At 63.9% G+C, this 19,056-nt stretch overlaps 1 protein-coding gene, 1 long non-coding RNA gene and 1 other non-coding gene across 9 annotated transcripts in view; 1 reads left to right on the forward strand and 2 right to left on the reverse strand.

Moving 5' to 3' along the window:
* LOC118021720 overlaps positions 1-993 on the reverse strand; it is a 17,793-nt gene extending 16,800 nt beyond the window's left edge. For 3 of the 4 annotated variants that reach the window (XR_004682258.1, XR_004682257.1, XR_004682256.1), the window contains exons 1-2: positions 749-993; positions 405-520 (exon numbers count right to left, since the gene is read on the reverse strand). This is a non-coding gene — a long non-coding RNA (uncharacterized LOC118021720). Of the gene's footprint in view, positions 1-389; positions 521-748 lie in introns of those variants that run through there. The other variant, XR_004682255.1, reaches the window with a different exon arrangement.
* On the reverse strand, positions 626-708 carry LOC118022031. The gene has a single exon (XR_004682363.1). It is a non-coding gene; the product is annotated as a small nucleolar RNA SNORD60 (small nucleolar RNA).
* Positions 994-1,319: 326 nt separating the features above from the next.
* On the forward strand, positions 1,320-18,739 carry TRAF7 (TNF receptor associated factor 7). Of its 4 annotated transcripts, none has more exons than XM_035021976.1 (21): positions 1,320-1,423; positions 8,875-8,993; positions 9,230-9,287; positions 10,951-11,042; positions 12,730-12,846; positions 13,196-13,288; positions 13,454-13,487; positions 14,111-14,294; positions 14,398-14,532; positions 15,197-15,414; positions 15,490-15,563; positions 15,785-15,833; positions 15,913-16,040; positions 16,196-16,278; positions 16,975-17,014; positions 17,107-17,223; positions 17,316-17,438; positions 17,661-17,780; positions 17,868-17,999; positions 18,081-18,200; positions 18,359-18,739. In XM_035021976.1, the coding sequence occupies exons 2-21, from the start codon at positions 8,913-8,915 to the stop codon at positions 18,371-18,373; spliced, it is 2,013 nt and encodes a 670-aa protein (XP_034877867.1). In that variant the 5' UTR covers positions 1,320-1,423; positions 8,875-8,912; the 3' UTR covers positions 18,374-18,739. The 4 variants fall into 4 exon arrangements, with proteins under 4 accessions (XP_034877867.1, XP_034877869.1, XP_034877868.1 ...); XM_035021978.1 differs by having other exon boundaries at positions 14,398-14,526; XM_035021977.1 differs by lacking the exon at positions 1,320-1,423 and adding an exon at positions 6,701-6,889.
* The last annotated feature ends 317 nt before the right edge of the window (positions 18,740-19,056 follow it).

Below are 19,056 nucleotides of genomic sequence, written 5' to 3' on the forward strand. Positions count from 1 at the left end.
GGGTGGCTCAGTCGGTTAAGCAACTCAGGTCAGGATCCCAGGGTCCTGGGATCGAGTCCCACATCAGGCTCCCTGCTCAGCAGGAAGCCTGCTTCTCCCTCTCCCACTCCCCCTGCTTGTGTTCCTGCTCTCGCTGTCTGTCAAATAAATAAATAAAATCTTAAAAAAAAAAAAAATTAAGAGTTCCTGACCTACCCAAGGCACAAGCCAAAAAACCCCAGTATTTTTGGCCTTATATGGAAATATGGAGAAGGCAGTTCCAACAGTGGGGAAGTCACCGGACGAACATCCACCTTCCTCTGCCCTGTCCCAAGACTACCTGGGGTTGAGCCAGTGCTCCCATGGGGTCCTATGGGATGCAAACGTGTGTGAAAAGAAAGACACCTGCGTTCCAATCAACTCACCACTTTTGCTTTATTGCTCAGCGCTTCCCAGACCGACACGGGCTCCCGCCTTACCACCAGGCCTCCGGGCTGACGTCGACTCACGTTCACGGCCTCTGGCCGGGTCACCCACCGCCCTAGAAGGCAGACAGCGCCACAATGTAGACAAAAGCCCACTCCCATTTCGGACAAGATAGTTTCGCACCCAGCCGCCCCCGCCCCCGTCATGGGGGTGCACCCTGAAGCCTCAGTCTTGCAAAATAATCAGACTGCGTGTGCAGTTTTCATACGAGGTGTCAGAAATAAAAGCAACTCATCACAGGCTCGAAGCTGCCTAGGGGAGAGCAGGCCCGGCCCAGCCTTACCTGCCGGGAGATGGAGGTCTGGAGGTTCGGACTTCTCCGACCCAACGAGGGGGTGGGGTTGGGGAAGGCGGAGCAAAAAACATGAACAACACCGAGGCGGAAGAGGGCCAGGCGGGCCTGCAGACTTGGGGGACCCCCTCAAACCCACTCGGGGCCCAGGGCGCCCATGACCTTAGCGGACGGCGCCAGCAAGAGCAAACACGCCAGACCCGCACTCGATCCCAAAAGAACGGGGAGCGCAAGGCTCAAGCTTTTATAGAAACTGCCCTACCACTGCGATTGGGCCATCCTGGCGGAAGTACCCTCTCCCCTTGCAGCTGATACGCTGCGTCTCCCGGACCCGACCCGCGAAGCTTCTCCTTTTCGCAACGGGCCATCGAACGTCACCCTGAGCGACAGCGGCACATAACCAATCAGACTCCGACCTGCAACATAGAGTGATTCTAAAGCTGCCAATCCCGCCCCGCGACGTCGAAGCCGCCGGAAGTCGTAGTTTCTGAGGAGCCGCGCGTGAGGCAGCCGGCTGGGCATTGAGAGTCTGAGAACTACAAGTCCCGGCGGGCATAGCGCACCAGCGCTTCCGGCTCGCGCGTCCTGTCCCTTTCCCGGCCGGCGGCCGCGGGGGCACGATGAAGCGGGAGGGTGGCGCTGCCGCTCCCGGGCGGCCGCGGGCCGGTGAGTGTCCGCGCGGCGCGCCCGGCTCGGGCTCGCCCCTCGGGGCCGCGCGGTGGGCGCGTCGGGGTCCGCGGAGGGATCGGGCCTGGGGGGCGGGGCTGACGCGGGCCGGGGTCTCCGCGTCTGTCCATCACTCGCTCGGTCGCTCCATTCTCCCTTTCCTTCCTTATTCATTCCTCCTTCCTGCGTGCATGGAGCGCCGCCGGGGACCCAGTTCTCGTGGGCTTTTCCTCTCCTGCAGCTTTTCTCAACCCCGCCGCTGTTGACACTTCTCGCCGAGCATTCTTTGCTGTGCTTTGGTGGATGTTGAGCTGCATCCCTGGTCTCCACCCACTGGATACCAGTAACCTCCCCCACCCCCTTCGTGACAACCCAGAATGCCTCCAGACATTCCCAAACGTCTCCTGGGGGACAAAATCCTGCCCTCCCCCCCCCCCCCCCCCCCCCCCCCCCCCCGCTTGAGAGCTGGTGATCCAGAGCAGAGAGCGATTGACAGTACGCTCAAAATCCTGAGGAGTTGTGATGGGTGCTACGAAACAGGACGCTGAGAAGGAGTGCTGGGCGCTCCTGAGCGGCTTGGTGAGGGTGGAGGTGCCTCCAGCAAGCAGCCTGTTTTGGGAAGTTGCTGGAAGAGCATGCCTGGCAGAGGGAGCAAGATGTGCAAAGGCCCCGCGGGAGAAACGGCTTGGGGCGCCAGTGAGTGCTGGCAGAGGGGTGAGAGGCGAGTCCGGGAGGCCAGACCAGGGTGCAGGGTGGCAGGAATTGTACACAGGAGAGCCAGCATCAGATTGAAGCCTAGTGAAGAGCCCCTGGTTATGTGTGGAGGAAGGACTGAGATTCAGTGAGGAAGCAGGAGAGAGTAAGGAGGCTGTCCTGTGTGTAGAGGAGAGTGGGGTGGGAGATGAGGCTCTGGTTGTCTTGAACCAGGCCAGGGCATTCAGCTGGGACTGAGTCTGCACTTGTGCTGGATCTCACCCTGCTTTGGCAGGACAGGGGTAGAGAGGACGGCCAGAGATTCCACCCCACTTTACTGCCTCCCTTTCTTAGAGCTCCGGGCTGCCGAGACCGTGTCCACCCTTCTCCCCATCCCACAGACCCCTCCGCATGCACACACAGTGCTCCTCTCCTGGGGGCTGCCCACCCCCTGGCCTTTGCCAAGCATGGGGCCTCTCTCTTCCTCATTCCTTCTCTTTGGGCCTCTCCCTTCCCACACCCCTTCCGTGGAGGCCTGTGTAGCAGAAACTACCTCTCTGTCGTAAATCCCTACTTGAGCTGCTCTGGGCATTCCCGTTTCTCCATGGAATCCCCAGTCCCTGTGGCTCATGGTTCCCACAGGGTATCGCTGCACTATTCCCCGGAAGCCAGAACCTCCGTCTCAGGGGAAGCAGGGGTACGGGCAGCCTGGATGAGGGAGGTAACCGGCTGAGAAGGAGGGGTCCCTGTGGAGTAACCCCTGCTGTGGCTGTGTATCACAGTATTTCTGGAAATGAATGGAACAGATCAGGGTCTGAAGTGTTGACTTAGCTGGGACAAGAACCCACAGAAAAGTGCCTTTGGCAGGTTGCATGGGGCTTACTAGTACTCCCGAGCCTCTGTCTGCCTCTCCTCCCAGGCCCTGCAGCTTCTCCGGGTCAGACTCACGTTTGGCCGTCAGCACGGGCCCTCTCTCCAGCATGGGGACTAGCCTGCATTGGGTGTGAGCCTGGCCGCAGGATCAGGAACGCACAATTTGGGAAATGGGAGAGGTGTGGCTGAAGGGCCTGCACTGGCTGGGTGGCCTCAGGCAGCCTGGGCGCTGTGGTTTGGCTGCACCCCGCCCCCCAGCTCGGCTTGGCCTGGGGCTGGCTTCAGTGCATGGTGGGCTCCTTGATTTGCCGGCAGAACAGAGGAAGTGAGAGGAACGGGCCTTCGGTTGACTCCAGCGTGGCCTCTTGCAGGCTGTAAGTGCTGGGATAGCTTCTCAGCTCCATTTTCCGATCTCAAAGAGGGGCCGCTGTCGGCAGAGCCTTGACTCATGCCTCGAGAGCCATCTCTCACAGTTCCTGTCAGATGCGGGCATGTCCACTCCGTTTCACGGGTGAGAAATCGAAGGCCCAGGAGGTTGAGAAGCTTGTCCAAAGTCGCGCAGCTTTGTGCAGCAGAGGCGGGATTTGCACCCAGGTCCGAGTCCAGCACTCGTGGTCTTGACCGTTATGCTGTTCCATCTCCATAAAGGACATTTGGAGGGGTCAGCGTAAGCATATATATGAAGGGCCAGCATGTGTCTAGCCTTGGGAGGTGTCAGCAGGACATAACTTGCTCTGAACCTGAGTCACCACTGGCCTGACCTTGCTGTTGGGTGGGCACCTAGGACTTCACCAGGCCCTCTGGCTGGCTTACGCAGGAGGAACCCTGGTAGAGGGGCCTGCCAACCCCTCCACTTCCAACAGATGCCCTCCACCGTCCTCTGTGCTCTGCTCTGGCCCTTCAGCAGAAGGCATTTGGTTGCTCCCTGGAGGAGCATGGAGTCAGGTGGGGCAGATGAAGGGGGAAATGGGCCCTGGGGGCTGGTGCTAATGTCACTGGCAGACCTGGTACTTGACTGGAAGTCCAGTTGGGGGGGTGGACTAACCGCAAGAGGACCCAGGCAGAAGGAGTGGGGTCCTGCAGCACTGGCTGGCAGGGCATGGGGTGGACAGTGGTGTGGGCTGGTGCATGTCCAGGCCAGGCTCTGGCCTGTGACTTTGTATACACTCCCCAGCTTCTGTAGGGAAGCCAGAAAGAGGAAGGCAGGGAGACAGAAACCACACAGGGCATGATGAGCAACAGCCAGGGCGGCCTGGAGCTGTAGTCTGGGCCTGAGGTACTGCCACCTGGTTCTCGGGCAGAGGCCCAGGACCTGTCCCCACAAGCTTAGATTCATGGGTGGGGGGCAGCCTGGGGCAGGGCCAGGGGAATGCAGCTGGTTATAGGGGCCACTTTTATCTGCCCGCACCCTCCCTCCAACTCAGGGTCTGGCCCAACTCTGGCAGCAGCCGCACAGATGGGAAGCTTGTCCCAGGCTGTCTGGTGAAAGGTAACAGTGGCCCCTGCAGCCAGGTGCTGAGATAGGAGGACAAATACCTTTCCCCAGAATGCTCTCTCCCTGCTCTGGATCTGCCCAGCCCCTTCCTCCGGGAAGCTCTCCAGGCATCATAGAGAGGAGAGTCCCCCAGGCTGAGTCTGCAGCTCGTATGTGGCCATCCACTGTATGGGAGAGAAAGCATAGGAGATGAGTCTGGCCCCAAGGGGTAGGTGGGGAGGCGAAGGCATTCCCCTTGCTGAGTGGGGGTTAAAGCCAGGCTGGTGGAGCAGGAGGGATGCTCTCCCTCCAGCAGAGGGGCCTGTGGGTGCTGGACCTGGATAGGCAAGGTGAGAGGCTAGGTGGGAGGTGTGAGGACACAGAGCCCTGGGAGAAGAGGCCACAGCAGGTGTCCAGTCCAGCAACCTTGAGGCCACTGTGGATTAGGACTGTGGGTACAGAGACAAGGATGGCGGGTGAGGGCAGAGGCCCAGGCTGCATGCTGGGAGGGAAGGGAGGCCGGGGAGGCCTCAAACCAGGGCCTACTGAGGTGCTGAGGGGATCCCTGACATCACACCCTGCCTGTTTGGGATGGAAAAGACATACTAAGGGAACATCAGGGAGCAGCTGGAGGAAGTATATGGGGCTTTGATATGGCAACCAGCCTGTTTCTATAGGATTTGGCAGCCCAGCTTGGGCTTGGCCAGGGGGCCTTGGGCAGGGGCTCACCCAGGGGCTGGGTGGTCCGTGGGTGATACGAGGGGCTGGGCCTGGAGCTCTGGCTATAGCCCAGCCGGCCACCCACGGCTCTGTCCCAGGCAGGGCTGAGGTGTCCTGAGCCACCAGTGCTCCCCCCTGGAGCAGTCACCACCAGATGTGTGGCCTGATGGAGTTTTCAGGGCATGCCTACCCCCTCGCTGACTCCGCACACGCTTTTCAGGAGACCCCACCACGCCCACTCCCTTCGGCGGCTGGAGGAGCTGCCTCAAGGCAGGGCTTGGCCCTAGTGGGACCTGCTTCCGGCCCCCCCACTGCCCCGATACCGGCATTTACAGCGGGCACTGCCCACTCCACTGTCAGCCAGCCGCACGGACCAAACCGGGGGGCCTAGGTCCCACATTCCCAAGGCTGAGGGCTTAGCAGATGCTATTGGCCTCCGTCCAGGGGATGGGCTGGGGAGGGGCTCCCCAGGGAGCTGGCCTGCCCTCTGGTGCAAGCTGCCCAGAGAAGGGGGCTGGTGGGGGGCTTTCCCAAAGAGGAGCTGGGGGTGGAAAAGTCCAGGGGCTGGGGCATGATAGGTGGATCTCTAGTTCCTCCCTGGGCAATGAGTGTACCCCAGGGCCCCAGAAGCCCTTTGGACATGGATGTGGGTGGACAGAGATCCCTGGGCCTTGACCCTAGGCCCAAGCAAGGGGTTGCAGGGGGGCTGCTTCTGCAATGACCCTGAGCGCCCTTGGGCACCACTCCCCCACCAGCCTTACCTGAGGCAGGCAGACCCATCTCCACCAGGACCTGCGGTTTTCAGTCTTTAAGAGAGAGAATCCTCACGTCCCTCCCATGGGCTCTGCTGAGCCACCTGGAACAGGCAGGGTGGGGACTTGGCTGGGGAGGGGAGGGGAGCTGTGGGGATGTCCTGTCTCACCCTCCTCCCACCCCAGCTGTGCCTGGCAGGCTGAGCCCGCAGCGTTTTCCGGTCTGGGAGAGTCCAGTTGTCTAGTTGACAGCTCCCTGTCTGCCAGGCGGTGGTGGAGTGGTGAGGAGGCCTACCCCCTCGGGGGCTGGGGCACACCCCCCAGCACAGCTAGGCCCAGCCAGGGGGGTGAGGAGCTGTGCTGTTGTGTTTCTGGGGTTTGGGCCTGCAGAGCTGAAGGATGCCAGGGAAGATTCTTACAAAATGCAGCCCCTAGGGAGCGGGGCTGAAGGCTCGATGCATCTTGCTCAATTCCACAATGCTTAGGGTAGGATCTGATCCTTGTGTTCAGGGGCACACATTTAGGGGGGGCGGTGGCCTGCAGCCTGGATCCCGTCCCACCCCGGGGTCCCTGGCTGGGGCTGCATGCCACCCCATGTAAACGGGGAAGCACTTCCCTCCCTCCTTCCCTTGCTCAGCTTTGCTCCCTGGCTAAGCCAGGCCTGTGTGTCTGCCGCCAGGGCCGCTATTGGCCGTCAGGGGACTTTCCAGCCGATTTGCATGTTGCCCTGCTAGTCCTGCGTGCCTTTCTGTTTACTTCACTTCGGAGGGAGGGAGAGCCAGACGCCCGCTCTCTCAGACTGCAGCAGCACGCACACAGGCCCCACGGGGGCTGGCGGGCTGGCCGCGGTCCCGGGGGTAGTCCCTGTTGGGGTCCTGGCTGCCTGGAGCCAGCAGCGGGCCTCTGGGCCTTGGGAGCTTGCAGCAGAGGGAGCAGATGGATTGTAAAATCCAGGTCAGTGTGGGCCAGCCACCCCCGCGTGACCCACCCCCACCCTTCTCCCAGCATGCCCAATGGTGCTGAGGCTGGAGCCAACCTTGGGCTTCCCGAGAGGTGAGTCCTAGAGCTCCTCCGTCCGAGCTGTCTGGACCTCACCCTGGCCAGGGTGGCCCCCAAGATTTCCTACTTAGCATGGAGACAGCAGCGGGGCTGGAGGTGGGGCTCCTGGACACACCGTATTCACATCTCTGTCCCAGGGCCTGATACTGCCCACTCCCAGGAGCCCCTGCCTCGCCCCTGCAAGAGGACAAGCCACTGGACAGCCTGGTCTGGGACACACAGCCAGGTCCCTTGAGTCACAGCAGGGGGAGTGGTGGGCAGGAGGGGGAGGCTTTGGCCCACCTCTTGGGTCCCCCTATCTAGCCGGACCCCTAGGGCACTCTGAGCACAGGGGGAGGTACTTTGTGGCCATGCCAGCTCGGGAGCTGAGAGCCAGCCCATGGAGGCCTGAGGCTAGAAGCCTGGGAGAGTGGCACTGCCGGTGACATTTGAAGGGGCAGGTGGGAGAGAGAGGAGATGGGGGTGTGTGTGACAGCTCAGGAGCTCAGTGTGGGGACACAAGGCTTGAGAGCCAGCTTCCTCCCAATGGACCTGCAGGTTGGCTTGGAGGACCACTGAGTAGCTCTGGTGTGTGTGTGAGGCAGACGTGGCCAGCTGTGCCAGGTCACCGGGGCCAATGGAGAAGGTGCTGGAGCCAGCTGTGTGCCGTACACGTACCGGGTGGGGGCAGAGCGCGTCTCTTGCCTCCTCCCACAGGGTGGGAGGCTCAGCAGCCCTTCCACCAGGAGCCCTTCTCAGCCCGGCGGGGCCCTCAAACTGCAGGGTGGGCCCCGGCCTGCCACGCCCCCTCCCGCCCCAGAGGAGCAGGACCAGGGGCCTCCTCAGGAGTTGCTGACGCTGGTTCTGATGGCTGGGCTGGGCGGCGGCTAATCAGCCCGTGGTGTGGCATCCCAGGGGGCTGCTCAGGGGTCTTCCGGGGTAGAGAGCTCATGCATGCCAGGTGGCAGCAGTCCTGGGTGGGCGGCTTCCTCCTCGGGGGGAGCCTGGCTCCAAGCTGGGGCCTTGTGGCTACAGCTGACTCCGGGCCATAGCAGGAGACCCTGACCCTGGGAGGGCCCCTGGGAAGGTGGGTGCTGCCCTGGCAATGGAGCAGCTCGCCCCAGGCTATCCACGATCTGGTCAGCTAGCTGGTGCCTTCTCTCTAATAGCCAGCCCTCCTGGGGCCCAGCTAGGCCCCTCTCTGGGTGTACGGGGGGCGGTTCTGGGAGGCCCAGGATGATTCCCACTGTGCCTTCTCCCTGCCACCTCAGCCCGCGAGTCCTGAGTCAACAGCTGGGGAGTGAGAGGGTGTCCCCTATTTCCAGAGTAGGTGACTTGCACAAGGTCAGAAGTCCGGGCTCTCATCTCTTCCCCCTGCCTGAAAATGGCTTTATCTGTGTGATGAGGCTCTGAGTGTTAGGCCCCAGGTGCGTCCCTGACAGGTTCTCTGGGGCGTGGCCAGTGTCCTTCCGTCCTGCAGACTGGGGCTATCCAGGGCCCGACTGCCCCTACCCTGGCAGGAGGCGGGCATACGGCTTGATCCCACCCTGTGTGCCACACCATGGCCCAGCCTTGGCCCCCGGGACACTTGCCCTTAGACCCAGAGGGTCAGACAGAGCACATGCCGGCTCTCCACCCCTGGGGTAGAGCTGGTGGCTTTTCTAGAAGGCTAGGCCTTGAAGGGGGCTAAAGCCGAGTGCCTGCTGCACCCAGGGCCTCCTCCCTCCCTTGGGCCTGTGCACACCTGGGACGGGAGGGAGGGGAAGGGACTTTGCCCATGTGGGTCCGCCCTTGTCAGCCTCCCTGCCACCGCAGCGTGCCCGTCGTGGACTAGCCAGAGCAGGCCACCTGACGGGGCCAGGGCCACCATCTTTAAAGCCATCCCTTGTGCTCCCCCGCAGGACACACGGCCCGAGGACCCTAGATGCCTCTCTAGAGCATGAGCTCGGGCAAGAACGCCCGCTACAACCGCTTCTCCGGGGGGCCTACCAACCTTCCCACCCCAGACGTTGCAGCTGGGGTAAGAGGGGGCCTTATGGGTGTGGGGCCCCCGGTGGAGGGCCCCCCGGCGGAGCTTCCAGCTCAGTCCCTTCCCCACCTGGAGGGCCTGCGGGAGGGCTGTGCTGTGTATATTGGTGGTGTGTCCCCGTGTATGCACGTGGGCACGTCGGTGGGAGAGTGTGTCCGTGTGTGCTCCCATGGGTGTCCCCACCCTCTCCGGGGGTCAGTGCCAAGTCTCGTGCGTTCTCTCTCCAGACCAGAATGGAAACGACCTTTGGGCCTGCTTTTTCGGCTGTTACCACCATCACAAAAGGTGAGCCTGCAAGCCCTGGGCCAGCCTGGGCTGGGCAGAATCTGGGCACCCCGCCCTACGCCAGGGTCTGTGGGGCACTTCCTGGTGGGGCAGGAGTGGGGTGCTGGTGTTGGGGAGCGGGCGGGATTCCCACTCCCTGCTCCTCCTCCACCCTGCCACCCCCCCACCCCTCCTTCTCGGGGCCTTGCCCCTTCCCACTCCGGGGAGGGCTGCCCCGACTTCCCGGCACCCCCACCCGTCCTTCCCCTTGTTCTCGTGAGCCCTGGCTCATCCTCACCCCGGGCTCCTAGCAGGACCCGAAAGGCTGGGACTGGGGAGCACACAGGGCACGGGTGGGTGATGCGTAGTGCTCACGGGGTCCTTTCTCCTGCCGGGTCCCGCCGCTGGGCCGTGGGGGGCCTCAGGAGCTAGCCAGCGAGGGCACCCAAGAGGCTGTGGCCTCTCTCGTCAGGGCAGGGGGCTCGGGATGGAGTGTGCGCTTTTGCTGGTTCGGTTTACTGCTCCTCGCTGTGTGGCTAGTTTCTCAGCTTCCCCAGGGCTCCCGCCAGTGGGGTGGCACCCGTGCTCATACTGGGGGACCCAGCCCGAAGCTCTGAAAAAGCCCTTTTTTCTTCTTACACGTTCTCTTTTGCGGAAAAGAAAATGAACGTCCCTGGTCATCCCAGCACCCAGGGCACCCTCCCGAACGCCTCGGCCCCCGTCAGGAGCTGCGAGCTCCCCGTCCTGGTGTCCCCAGCTTCCCGGTCGGGCGCGACGGCAGTCTGTCCCACTCTGGCCCCACCAGCCACCCCATCCGTGGCAGGGATGGGTCAGAGCTGGGCGTGAACAATTGCCTTACCTAGCCCCTCACGTTACAGATAGGGAAACTGAGGCCCAGTCCCAGGGCAGCTGCTCAAAGCCTGAATCATGAACCCAGGTCTTTGGGTCTGCTAGTGACATCTGGGTTTGGCTGGGGCCTGAGGCTACCGCCTGCAGGGCTTGTGAGGGAGGTTCTCTGGCTCCCATGTGGACCCCTGACCACCTTCCTTGGAGGGGGCTGAGAAGACCCGAGGCTGGTTCCAGGTCTGGCCACGGGAGTAGGTGGAAGATGAGTGGACCCAAACAGTGGGCTGTCTCCCAGTCCCCACCACACACCAGCCAAGGGGCCTCAGGTCTCTCTGTCCCTCCATTTCCTCCTGTGTGAGGCCATCAGAACCCCCCCCACCCCACCCCAGGCAGGGTTTCCTTGAGGGCCAAGGAGATGAGCTCCAAGCAAGCTGCCTCCAGTGTAATCACTCAGGCCTCATGCCTCCGCTGGCACAGGGAAGAGCCCTCCATCCTCCCTTCAGCCTATTGGGGGCTGCTCCTTTCCTGGGCCACTGGGGCTCTAGCTGGGGGCTCAGGTCAGCTCATGTTCCTGCCCTTGCCCTGCTTAGGTCCCTGCTGGGGGCACGGGCTTCCCAGCTGCCCACAAGCCCAGCCCCGGCCCAGTGGCCCTCAGATCAAGAAGGAGACCTTGGGAGTGGGTGGCAGCAAGGAGACCTGGAGAGGACTAGCCCCATGTCAGGCGCAGCCCCTGCCCCTGCTGGGCCCATCTGCCCAGGGGGCCCACCTCCCGCCATGATGGGCCAGGCATGCCCCTGTGGCCCACACTCATGGCATCCCAACCCTTTTCTCTTGGCAGCTGATGGGACCAGCACGTACAAACAGCACCGCAGGACGCCATCCTCCTCCAGCACCCTCGCCTACTCACCGCGGGATGAGGAGGACAGCATGGTAGGTCTGTGCCATGACCATCTCTCCCCACAGCCTCCCGCCATGTCCTCCTTCCCGAGGCCCAGGTCCCAGGAGTAGCTGAAGGGGGAGGCTCAGCTGCGAGGCATGCCCCGAGCCAAGGTCTGCAGGGTGTAGTGGGCTGGGGAGGCTGAAGGCTGGTGTGTCTGGACACCCTAAGGCCTCAGCACCCATGGCTGGACTGCATGGGAGAGGCAGCTAGAGAGGGCAGGTGGGCTGGGGGGGTGCAGGGCCCACAAGCTGGAGCCATGGGAGCCAGAGAAGGTTCAGGCATGTGGGGAATGAGATCAGAGTTCCATTTTTAAAGCTGCCTCTGCTGTTGAGTAAGGATGAGTGGGTGGGCTGCCGGGTAGAGGTAGGAGGCCTGAGCAGGTGAGTGGAGGGTGGGTGGCCCGAGCCGGGCACAAGAAGCTTGTGGGAGAGCCAGAGAGCTTCCTGCCTCGGTCACTGCAGAGTGAGGAAGGGGGTCGGGGCAGCATCGGGGCTGGCCATCAGTGCCCAGGCTGTGTGGCCAGGGTTACCGTGGCTGTTCTCTGCCTGTTGGGGCCCTGGGCCTGCTGGGGGAGGGGAGGTCCTGCCCTGGGCCAAGGGCTGGCTCGGGCCCTCCTGCCGCTCACCTGTCCCATGCTTTCTGCTTTCCCTTCGCGAGATCCGGCCGGTGTGTGCCTGGCGGACTCCAGCTGGTTCTCCTACCCTCCCAGCCCCCCAGGACCCAAGTCTTCACATGCTGGGCTGCCGGGCCTTGGTTTCCTATATAACACAAAGAAACACAGGGTTATTAGTTATTTAAACGTTTTAGCTCTTTTAGTTATTTAGTTAATTGAAGGCCGCACTAGGCCTTCTTGAAGCAGGGAGCAGATACATTGCGCCTCACTCCCTCTGGTTCCACCTGCCTCAGTCTCCATGACCTCTGACACCCATGGCTGGTGGGGAGGGGGTTTTCCCAGCCTCGCACAGAGGTTGGGACGGGGCGGCTGGGCACATGGGCTGTGTGTGGAGGCAGGAGGCTTCTGGGTGCGAGAGGAGGAGCGTGGGGAGCAGTGGTTCTTACAGCATCTCCGCTGGGGGTTCTAGGTCAAGAAGGGAGGGGGAGCAGCACCCCCACCTGAGGCCCCACCCAGATCCTCCCCCTCAGCTGCTCAGGCAGAGGCAGGCCCCCATGGCCCTCCCTCCTGCTCCAGCATCTCGGCCAGGGTTCAGTGGGGGCGTCCCTGCCTTCCCCAGGAGCCTCATCAGCCTGGCCCAGCGTCCCCGTACAGGGAAGCCTGATGGGCAGCCAAGCCCCAGGGCACCCGGAGCCCTGAAGCCTCCGCCAGCCGTCCCTTCCTCTAGCCATCCGGGCGTTGAGGCCGGCCCAGGACTGGCCGATGGAGGCGCCCCGTGTGCAGCCCACACTCCCTCACGGGAAGCAGGAAGCAGGCCAGGCGAGCGTGTCCTCCTGGAATTGAATAGCAGGAAGTCTCTCCATTTACACAAAGAAAGTTGGCAGACGTGCGCGGGTGGCCCAGCAACAGGGCCGGGACCGCTGGGCAGGCCGGGGCCTGGGCACCGCACCGGCTCCCCGGGCACACGCGGTGGCCCTGTGGGGCCAAGGGAGTGCCCGCCAGGGCCGGGGGGGGGCCCTGCCCTCCCCCCCGGCTGACGGGCTGCCTGCCCCTGTGCACCGCAGCCCCCCATCAGCACGCCACGCCGCTCTGATTCGGCCATCTCCGTCCGCTCCTTGCACTCGGAGTCCAGCATGTCCCTGCGCTCCACGTTCTCGCTGCCTGAGGAGGAGGAGGAACCGGTAGGTGTGTCCGCCACGGCAGGGCGGCCCCCCACGACGCGGCGGGACCTTCCCCCTGGCCCTGGTGGGAGGGGGCACTGCGGTCTAGTCCACCAGGCACGCTCTTCCCACGTCTCGGCCCAGGGGCTCCCCAGGACCGGCTTTGGGAAGTGAGGGAGGAGCCCATGTGGGGTCCTTCCCGGTCCCCATCCCAGGTGGACAGGACGCGCGGACGGCCCGGGCCCCTCAAGCTCAGGCCCAGCCCCAGGCCTCAGCAGGCCCTTCTTGGGCCCCACCGCAGCTGAGGTTCCTTCCCCGCCCGCGTCTGTGCCCCCAGGCCCCACTCTCAGCCTGCCCTGCCCGGTTCTAGGAGCCGCTGGTGTTTGCCGAGCAGCCCTCGGTGAAGCTGTGTTGTCAGCTTTGCTGCAGTGTGTTCAAGGACCCCGTGATCACCACGTGTGGGGTAAGGCCGCCCCGGCCCGCCCTGCCCAGCCCTTCCGACCTGTGCACCCTCATGGGGCCAGGCAGGCCGTCGGCCCCTTTGGTGCAGAGCCTTGGCCCTGCAGGGAACACAGGTGCAGGGGGCAACTCCGTGGCCATGCTGCAAGCCCACCCATTGTCTCCACAGCACACGTTCTGTCGAAGATGCGCCCTAAAGTCAGGTAAGGCCCTCCCAGACCCAGGCCCGGCCACCTCATTACCCAGCTTGTGGTGGGTTCCTCCAGGGAGGTCCTAGCCCACGCCCAACACCGATGGTGCCCCTGGTACATGCTGGCTTCTCTCTAGTCCTGGCCCAGCAGCAGCCCCGGGTGCGTGCAGGCCGGGCTCCACACCTTGATGGGCAGAGCCGTGAGACCCACAGCTTAGGGGCCCCGGGGCTCAGCGGCTGCTGTCTCTGGCAAGAGCTGCCTTCACTGTCACGGCTGCCCACTCACTGTCCCAGGCCTTGGTGCCTGGGCCCAGGGCTGGTTCCTCTCTGTGCCCTGTTCCCAGCTCCCTCCACCCCGTCCCAGACTCCTAAGTCAGCTGAGAGGCTCCATCACCTCCTACTCACCCAGTGGTCACTCTTGGTGGCCCAGCTGTGCACCCCTCCTGTTTCAGGCACCTCAGCGGGGCAGGTAGATGGGGGGATCCACCCAGGGGGATCCACTGAGCATGTTCTAAGCCTGCCACACCAGGACTCAGTCTCCCACCCCAGCACAGCCCGGCCACAGCACTCTGAGCAGAGTTGCCAGGGCTGGGGGTGGCCAGGTGGACCGTGGAGTCAGCATGTCCTCCCCTGCAGAGAAGTGCCCCGTGGACCACGCCAAGCTGACGGTGGTGGTGAACAACATTGCGGTGGCTGAGCAGATCGGGGAGCTCTTCATCCACTGCAGGCACGGCTGCCGGGTGGCAGGGGGTGGGAAGCCCCCCGTCTTTGAGGTGGACCCCCGAGGGTGCCCGTTCACCATCAAGCTCAGCGCTCGCAAGTAAGTGCCCCCCTCGGCCCCCACTCCCCACCCCCTAGGGGCGCTGAGACACGGTGCCTCCGGGGACTCAGCCCGCGGTGCCCTGCCCCCCCCTCCCCCCCAGGGACCACGAGAGCAGCTGTGACTACAGGCCTGTACGATGTCCTAACAACCCCAGCTGCCCGCCCCTCCTCAAGATGAACCTGGAGGCCCACCTGAAGGAGTGCGAGCACATCAAGTGTCCCCACTCCAAGTACGGGTGAGTGGGCGGGGGCGGGCATGCGGGGGCTGCCCTGGGACGGTGGCGGGCAGGCAGGAGGGCGGGGGGGTGGCGACTGGGCTGGCATTCACAGTCCCTCCTTCAGCAAACCTCTGTTGAGATCCACTTGTGTGCTGAGCGCTGGGGACACAGCCAGGGTCCCCAGGGAGATGGACCCTAGCGGGAGCCACACCACCAGCTGTATAATACAAACTGAGGTACAGGTGCCGCGAAGGAGAGACCTGAGCCCTCCAGGAGCGCAGAGGGCTCAGAGTGGTCGGGGAGCCGGGGGGTCAGGGACGGTGGGCCCTGAGGACTCATGCATGTGTGCGTGTGAGCCAAGGAGCAGTTTGGGGGCCAACACGGGTGGAGGGGAGAGCCGAGGTGTGGCGGGCCAGAGAAGAGGCAGGACTGGGAGGCTGGCAATGGCTGTTGTAGAGCCCTTGAAGAGCTTTGAGCAGGAGCAAAGTGACGAGATTTCCTCACAAAGCAGCCTGCTAGGTGCTGAGCGGTGGCAGGACAGATGGGCAGGCAGCAGGCGTGGGGAGGATCGTGGCAGAGAAGTGGGACTCAAGAGAGATCCTGGGGCTAGGGGGGCTGGGGAAAGGGCCCCGCCAGGTGAGCAGGTGAGCAGGTGGACAGGGCAGCCATCCTGTCCCTCCAGGTGCACCTTCATCGGGAACCAGGACACCTATGAGACGCACCTGGAGACGTGCCGCTTTGAGGGCCTGAAGGAGTTCCTGCAGCAGACAGACGACCGCTTCCACGAGATGCATGTGGCGCTGGCCCAGAAGGACCAGGAGATCGCCTTCCTGCGCTCCATGCTGGGCAAGCTCTCAGAGAAGATTGACCAGCTGGAGAAGAGCCTGGAGCTCAAGTTCGGTGAGGGCATGCCCCAGAGAGGCAGGGTTGCAGCCCCTCCTCCTGGTCCCTGACGCAGTTTTCCTGGCCACTCAGATGTCCTAGACGAAAACCAGAGCAAGCTCAGCGAGGACCTCATGGAGTTCCGGAGGGATGCGTCCATGTTGAACGTGAGCAGCAGATGGGGGCCAAGTGCAGGGGGCAGGGTGGGTGGAGGGGGGCACAGGACTGCCCCTCAGCTTGGGCCCCCGCAGGAGGCTTGGCCGCACTTGGAGTTAGGGGTGTGCCGGGGAAGGCTGTTGCTGCACCTGCACTGTCCGGGCCCGGCCCGGCCTGGGGGCAGGGGGCCTGGAGCCACACCCAGCGGGCCCTCCGCTCTTGGCCTTGGCAGGATGAGCTGTCCCACATCAACGCGCGGCTGAACATGGGCATCCTAGGATGTGAGTACGGGCCTGCTGCTGCCCCCGCCGCTGCCCCTGAGTGCCGCCAGGCCCTCACCAGCTCCCCCCATGTCCGCAGCCTACGACCCACAGCAGATCTTCAAGTGCAAAGGAACCTTCGTGGGCCACCAGGGCCCGGTCTGGTGTCTCTGTGTCTACTCCATGGGGGACCTGCTCTTCAGCGGCTCCTCTGACAAGACCATCAAGGTAAGTGGGGTCTTGCCTCGGGGGTGGGCACGCCTGCCAACCTCTCCCGGCCCTGGCCTGCCTGCGGGCGGCACACCTTCCGGCCCCACTCCCACCCTGCTGCCCCCGGCATTGGGCTGGCCCTGTGGGGACCCACACGGCCCTGGTCTCTGCAGGTGTGGGACACATGCACCACCTACAAGTGTCAGAAGACGCTGGAGGGCCATGACGGCATCGTGCTGGCGCTGTGCATCCAAGGGTGAGTGTGCGCACGCACGCCTCCCCGGCCCGGGGCCCACACCGGGCCAGGGACGGGAGACCCCGTGGGCCAGGGGCTCGAGCCTGTGCGGCCACGTGTGTCCTCACATGGCCGTGTGTGCCCGTCCTGGGGGGCACTCTCACCCTCGAGCAGAGCTGGATGGCTAGGTGGCAGCACACGGGCCCTCCTGCTCTGAAGATGTACGTTCTCGACGTGTAGCCGCGGCCCTGGGGTGCCTCGGGCACCTCGCTGGCCTGTAGCCAGAGCCCTGGGCACAGCTCAGGGACAGGACCACCGAGTTGCCGGCCCCGCTACCCCCTCACTCCCAGAGTAGCCCCTTCTAGACCTTCCTCCTGTCTCGCATCATGAGGCTTTACTTCGTGGGCATGAGCGTGAGAGACGGAGAGACAAAGACACTCGCTCCCAGAAAGCAGCGGCTGACGGCCAACAGCGCTGACGGGGGTCATTACCTCCCAGCTCACTGTTGGCCGCTTGCCAGGCAGGGGGTGGGGGCCGGGCTTCCACTCCCAAGATTCCCTCGCCGGGACAGGAGCACCGAGGGCTCGAGGGGGCAGGAGCGTCCCTGGCGCTGGCCTGAGCTGCCGGGCCCTCTGGCTGCTGCCCCTCGGCCCAGCCCGGCGGTGCCAGCGCGGACGGTGGCATGTGCCGCCCTGACCCCGCGGCCCCGCCCCCCAGGTGCAAGCTGTACAGTGGCTCGGCGGACTGTACCATCATCGTGAGTGGGGCTGCGGTGGGCGCGCGGGCTCTGGGCACCCCGGGCGTGCCGCCTCGCTGGGGCCTGAGGCTTTCTGTCCTCCTTCCTACCAGGTGTGGGACATCCAGAACCTGCAGAAGGTGAACACGATCCGGGCCCACGACAACCCGGTGTGCACGCTGGTCTCCTCACACAACATGCTCTTCAGCGGCTCCTTGAAGGCCATCAAGGTCAGGCGTGGCACTGTGTGTACGCGGGGTGGGGGGGGCATCAAGGTGCCGGCTAAGTGCCCCCCAGCCCACACTCATGGCCGCCTCCACAGGTCTGGGACATCGTGGGCACTGAACTGAAGCTGAAGAAGGAACTCACAGGTCTCAACCACTGGGTCCGGGCCCTGGTGGCCGCCCAGAGCTACCTGTACAGCGGCTCCTACCAGACAATCAAGGTAGGCCTGGTGGCGGGGGAGGGTCCTTTGGGGAGGCTCCTCCGTCACCGCCCAGGCCTGCTCCAGGGGGGCTCCTCTTCCACCGCCCCCCTCACTGCCGGGGCAGAGAGGCCCTCACACGCTTCCTGGGGGACGGGTGGGCTGCTCACAGTGTCCAGAGCCTCCGAGGCCCTGGGGGTGAGGTGCCTGGCCTGGAACCAAGTGGCCTGAGCTTGTCCGTAGATCTGGGACATCCGGACCCTCGACTGCATCCATGTCCTGCAGACGTCTGGCGGCAGCGTCTACTCTATTGCTGTGACGAATCACCACATCGTCTGTGGCACCTATGAGAACCTCATCCACGTAAGGCGGGCGACTAGGGCCGGGGCTTCCCTCTGGGCCGCTGTCCTCCCCATCTGTGGCTCTGACCTGCCTGGGCCACTCCCTCAGGTGTGGGACATCGAGTCCAAGGAGCAGGTGCGGACCCTGACGGGCCACGTTGGCACCGTGTATGCCCTGGCAGTCATCTCAACGCCAGACCAGACCAAAGTCTTCAGCGCGTCCTACGACCGGTCTCTCAGGGTGTGTGCTGGCCTAGTGCCGGTGGCAGGCTGCGGGCTGGCAGCTGGGCTGGCTGGGCGCTCACGTGCCATGTGCCCCCAGGTCTGGAGTATGGACAACATGATCTGCACGCAGACGCTGCTGCGTCACCAGGGCAGTGTGACTGCGCTGGCTGTGTCCCGGGGCCGGCTCTTCTCAGGAGCTGTGGACAGCACTGTGAAGGTCAGGCCTTCCCGGGGGGCTGTGCACCTGCAGCAGGGGGCAGGGGCAGAGGAACTAGAGGCCCTGGGCAGGGGGCACTGGAGGGCAAGTGTGCATGGCAGGCGGTGGTGAGGCAGCGTGGCCGAAGGGGCACCTGAAACAGAGCCCTTCTTCTGCAGGTTTGGACATGCTAACAGAGTGCAGGCCCGTCTTAGCTTCCTCTGCAGCCTCCCAGGCCGGTCCCATCCAGGCTGGCCACGGGAAGGGTCTGGGGGGGGTCCCTGCCTGCCCTGCAGGGACAGGCGGGCAGGCTCACCAGGCCAGGCAGTGCCCTCCCCGCCCTGTGCCCGGCGAGCCTCCCTCTGCTTGGCCTTGTGATCGTCGCTGCCAGGACAGTGCCCAGCCCCTCTCTCTGGGTGCCAGGTACGATGCTCGCCCGGCCCACCCTCCATCCCCACCCCAGATGGACTGTGGGCCTTTTTACTCACCTTTTCTACTGTTTTTAGACTGTATATAGATTTGATTACTTCCTGATTGAAATAAAAGCTGCACAGACTGTGGCTGTGAGTGGGGACAGTCCTTGGGGGTGTCAGAGAGGCCACCCAAGAAGGCTGGTGTGCACGGCACCGGCAGCCAGCAGGAGGGATGCGGAGCGGGGCCACAAAAGGGCTCCTCCTGTCAGTCCCAGGGTGTGGCCCTCTTGGTGACTCCTCCCTGCCAGGAGCAAGCTAGATTCCCACTCTCCCCAACACACGTCCCCAAGAAGTGAGCCAGGCAGCTCTGTTTTCTGCTGTTTATTTAGACAGCTGACAGCAGCTTCCTGCCCAGAACCCCCCTCCCCACTTGCTGGAGCCCCAGCCTGGGCCGCCCACTAAAG

The sequence above is a fragment of the Mirounga leonina genome, unplaced genomic scaffold (assembly GCF_011800145.1).
Source record: "Mirounga leonina isolate KUSES-001 unplaced genomic scaffold, KU_Mleo_1.0 Mir_175, whole genome shotgun sequence".
In the NCBI taxonomy this organism is placed as follows: domain Eukaryota; kingdom Metazoa; phylum Chordata; class Mammalia; order Carnivora; family Phocidae; genus Mirounga; species Mirounga leonina.

Coding starts and splice junctions, on each gene's coding strand:
- TRAF7 (XM_035021976.1), top strand. CDS start 8,913: ATGAGCTCGGGCAAGAACGCCCGCTACAACCGCTTCTCCGGGGGGCCT. Junction 13,289..13,453: donor CCGTGATCACCACGTGTGGG/GTAAGGCCGCCC, acceptor TTGTCTCCACAG/CACACGTTCTGTCGAAGATG. Junction 16,279..16,974: donor CTGGCGCTGTGCATCCAAGG/GTGAGTGTGCGC, acceptor CCCGCCCCCCAG/GTGCAAGCTGTACAGTGGCT.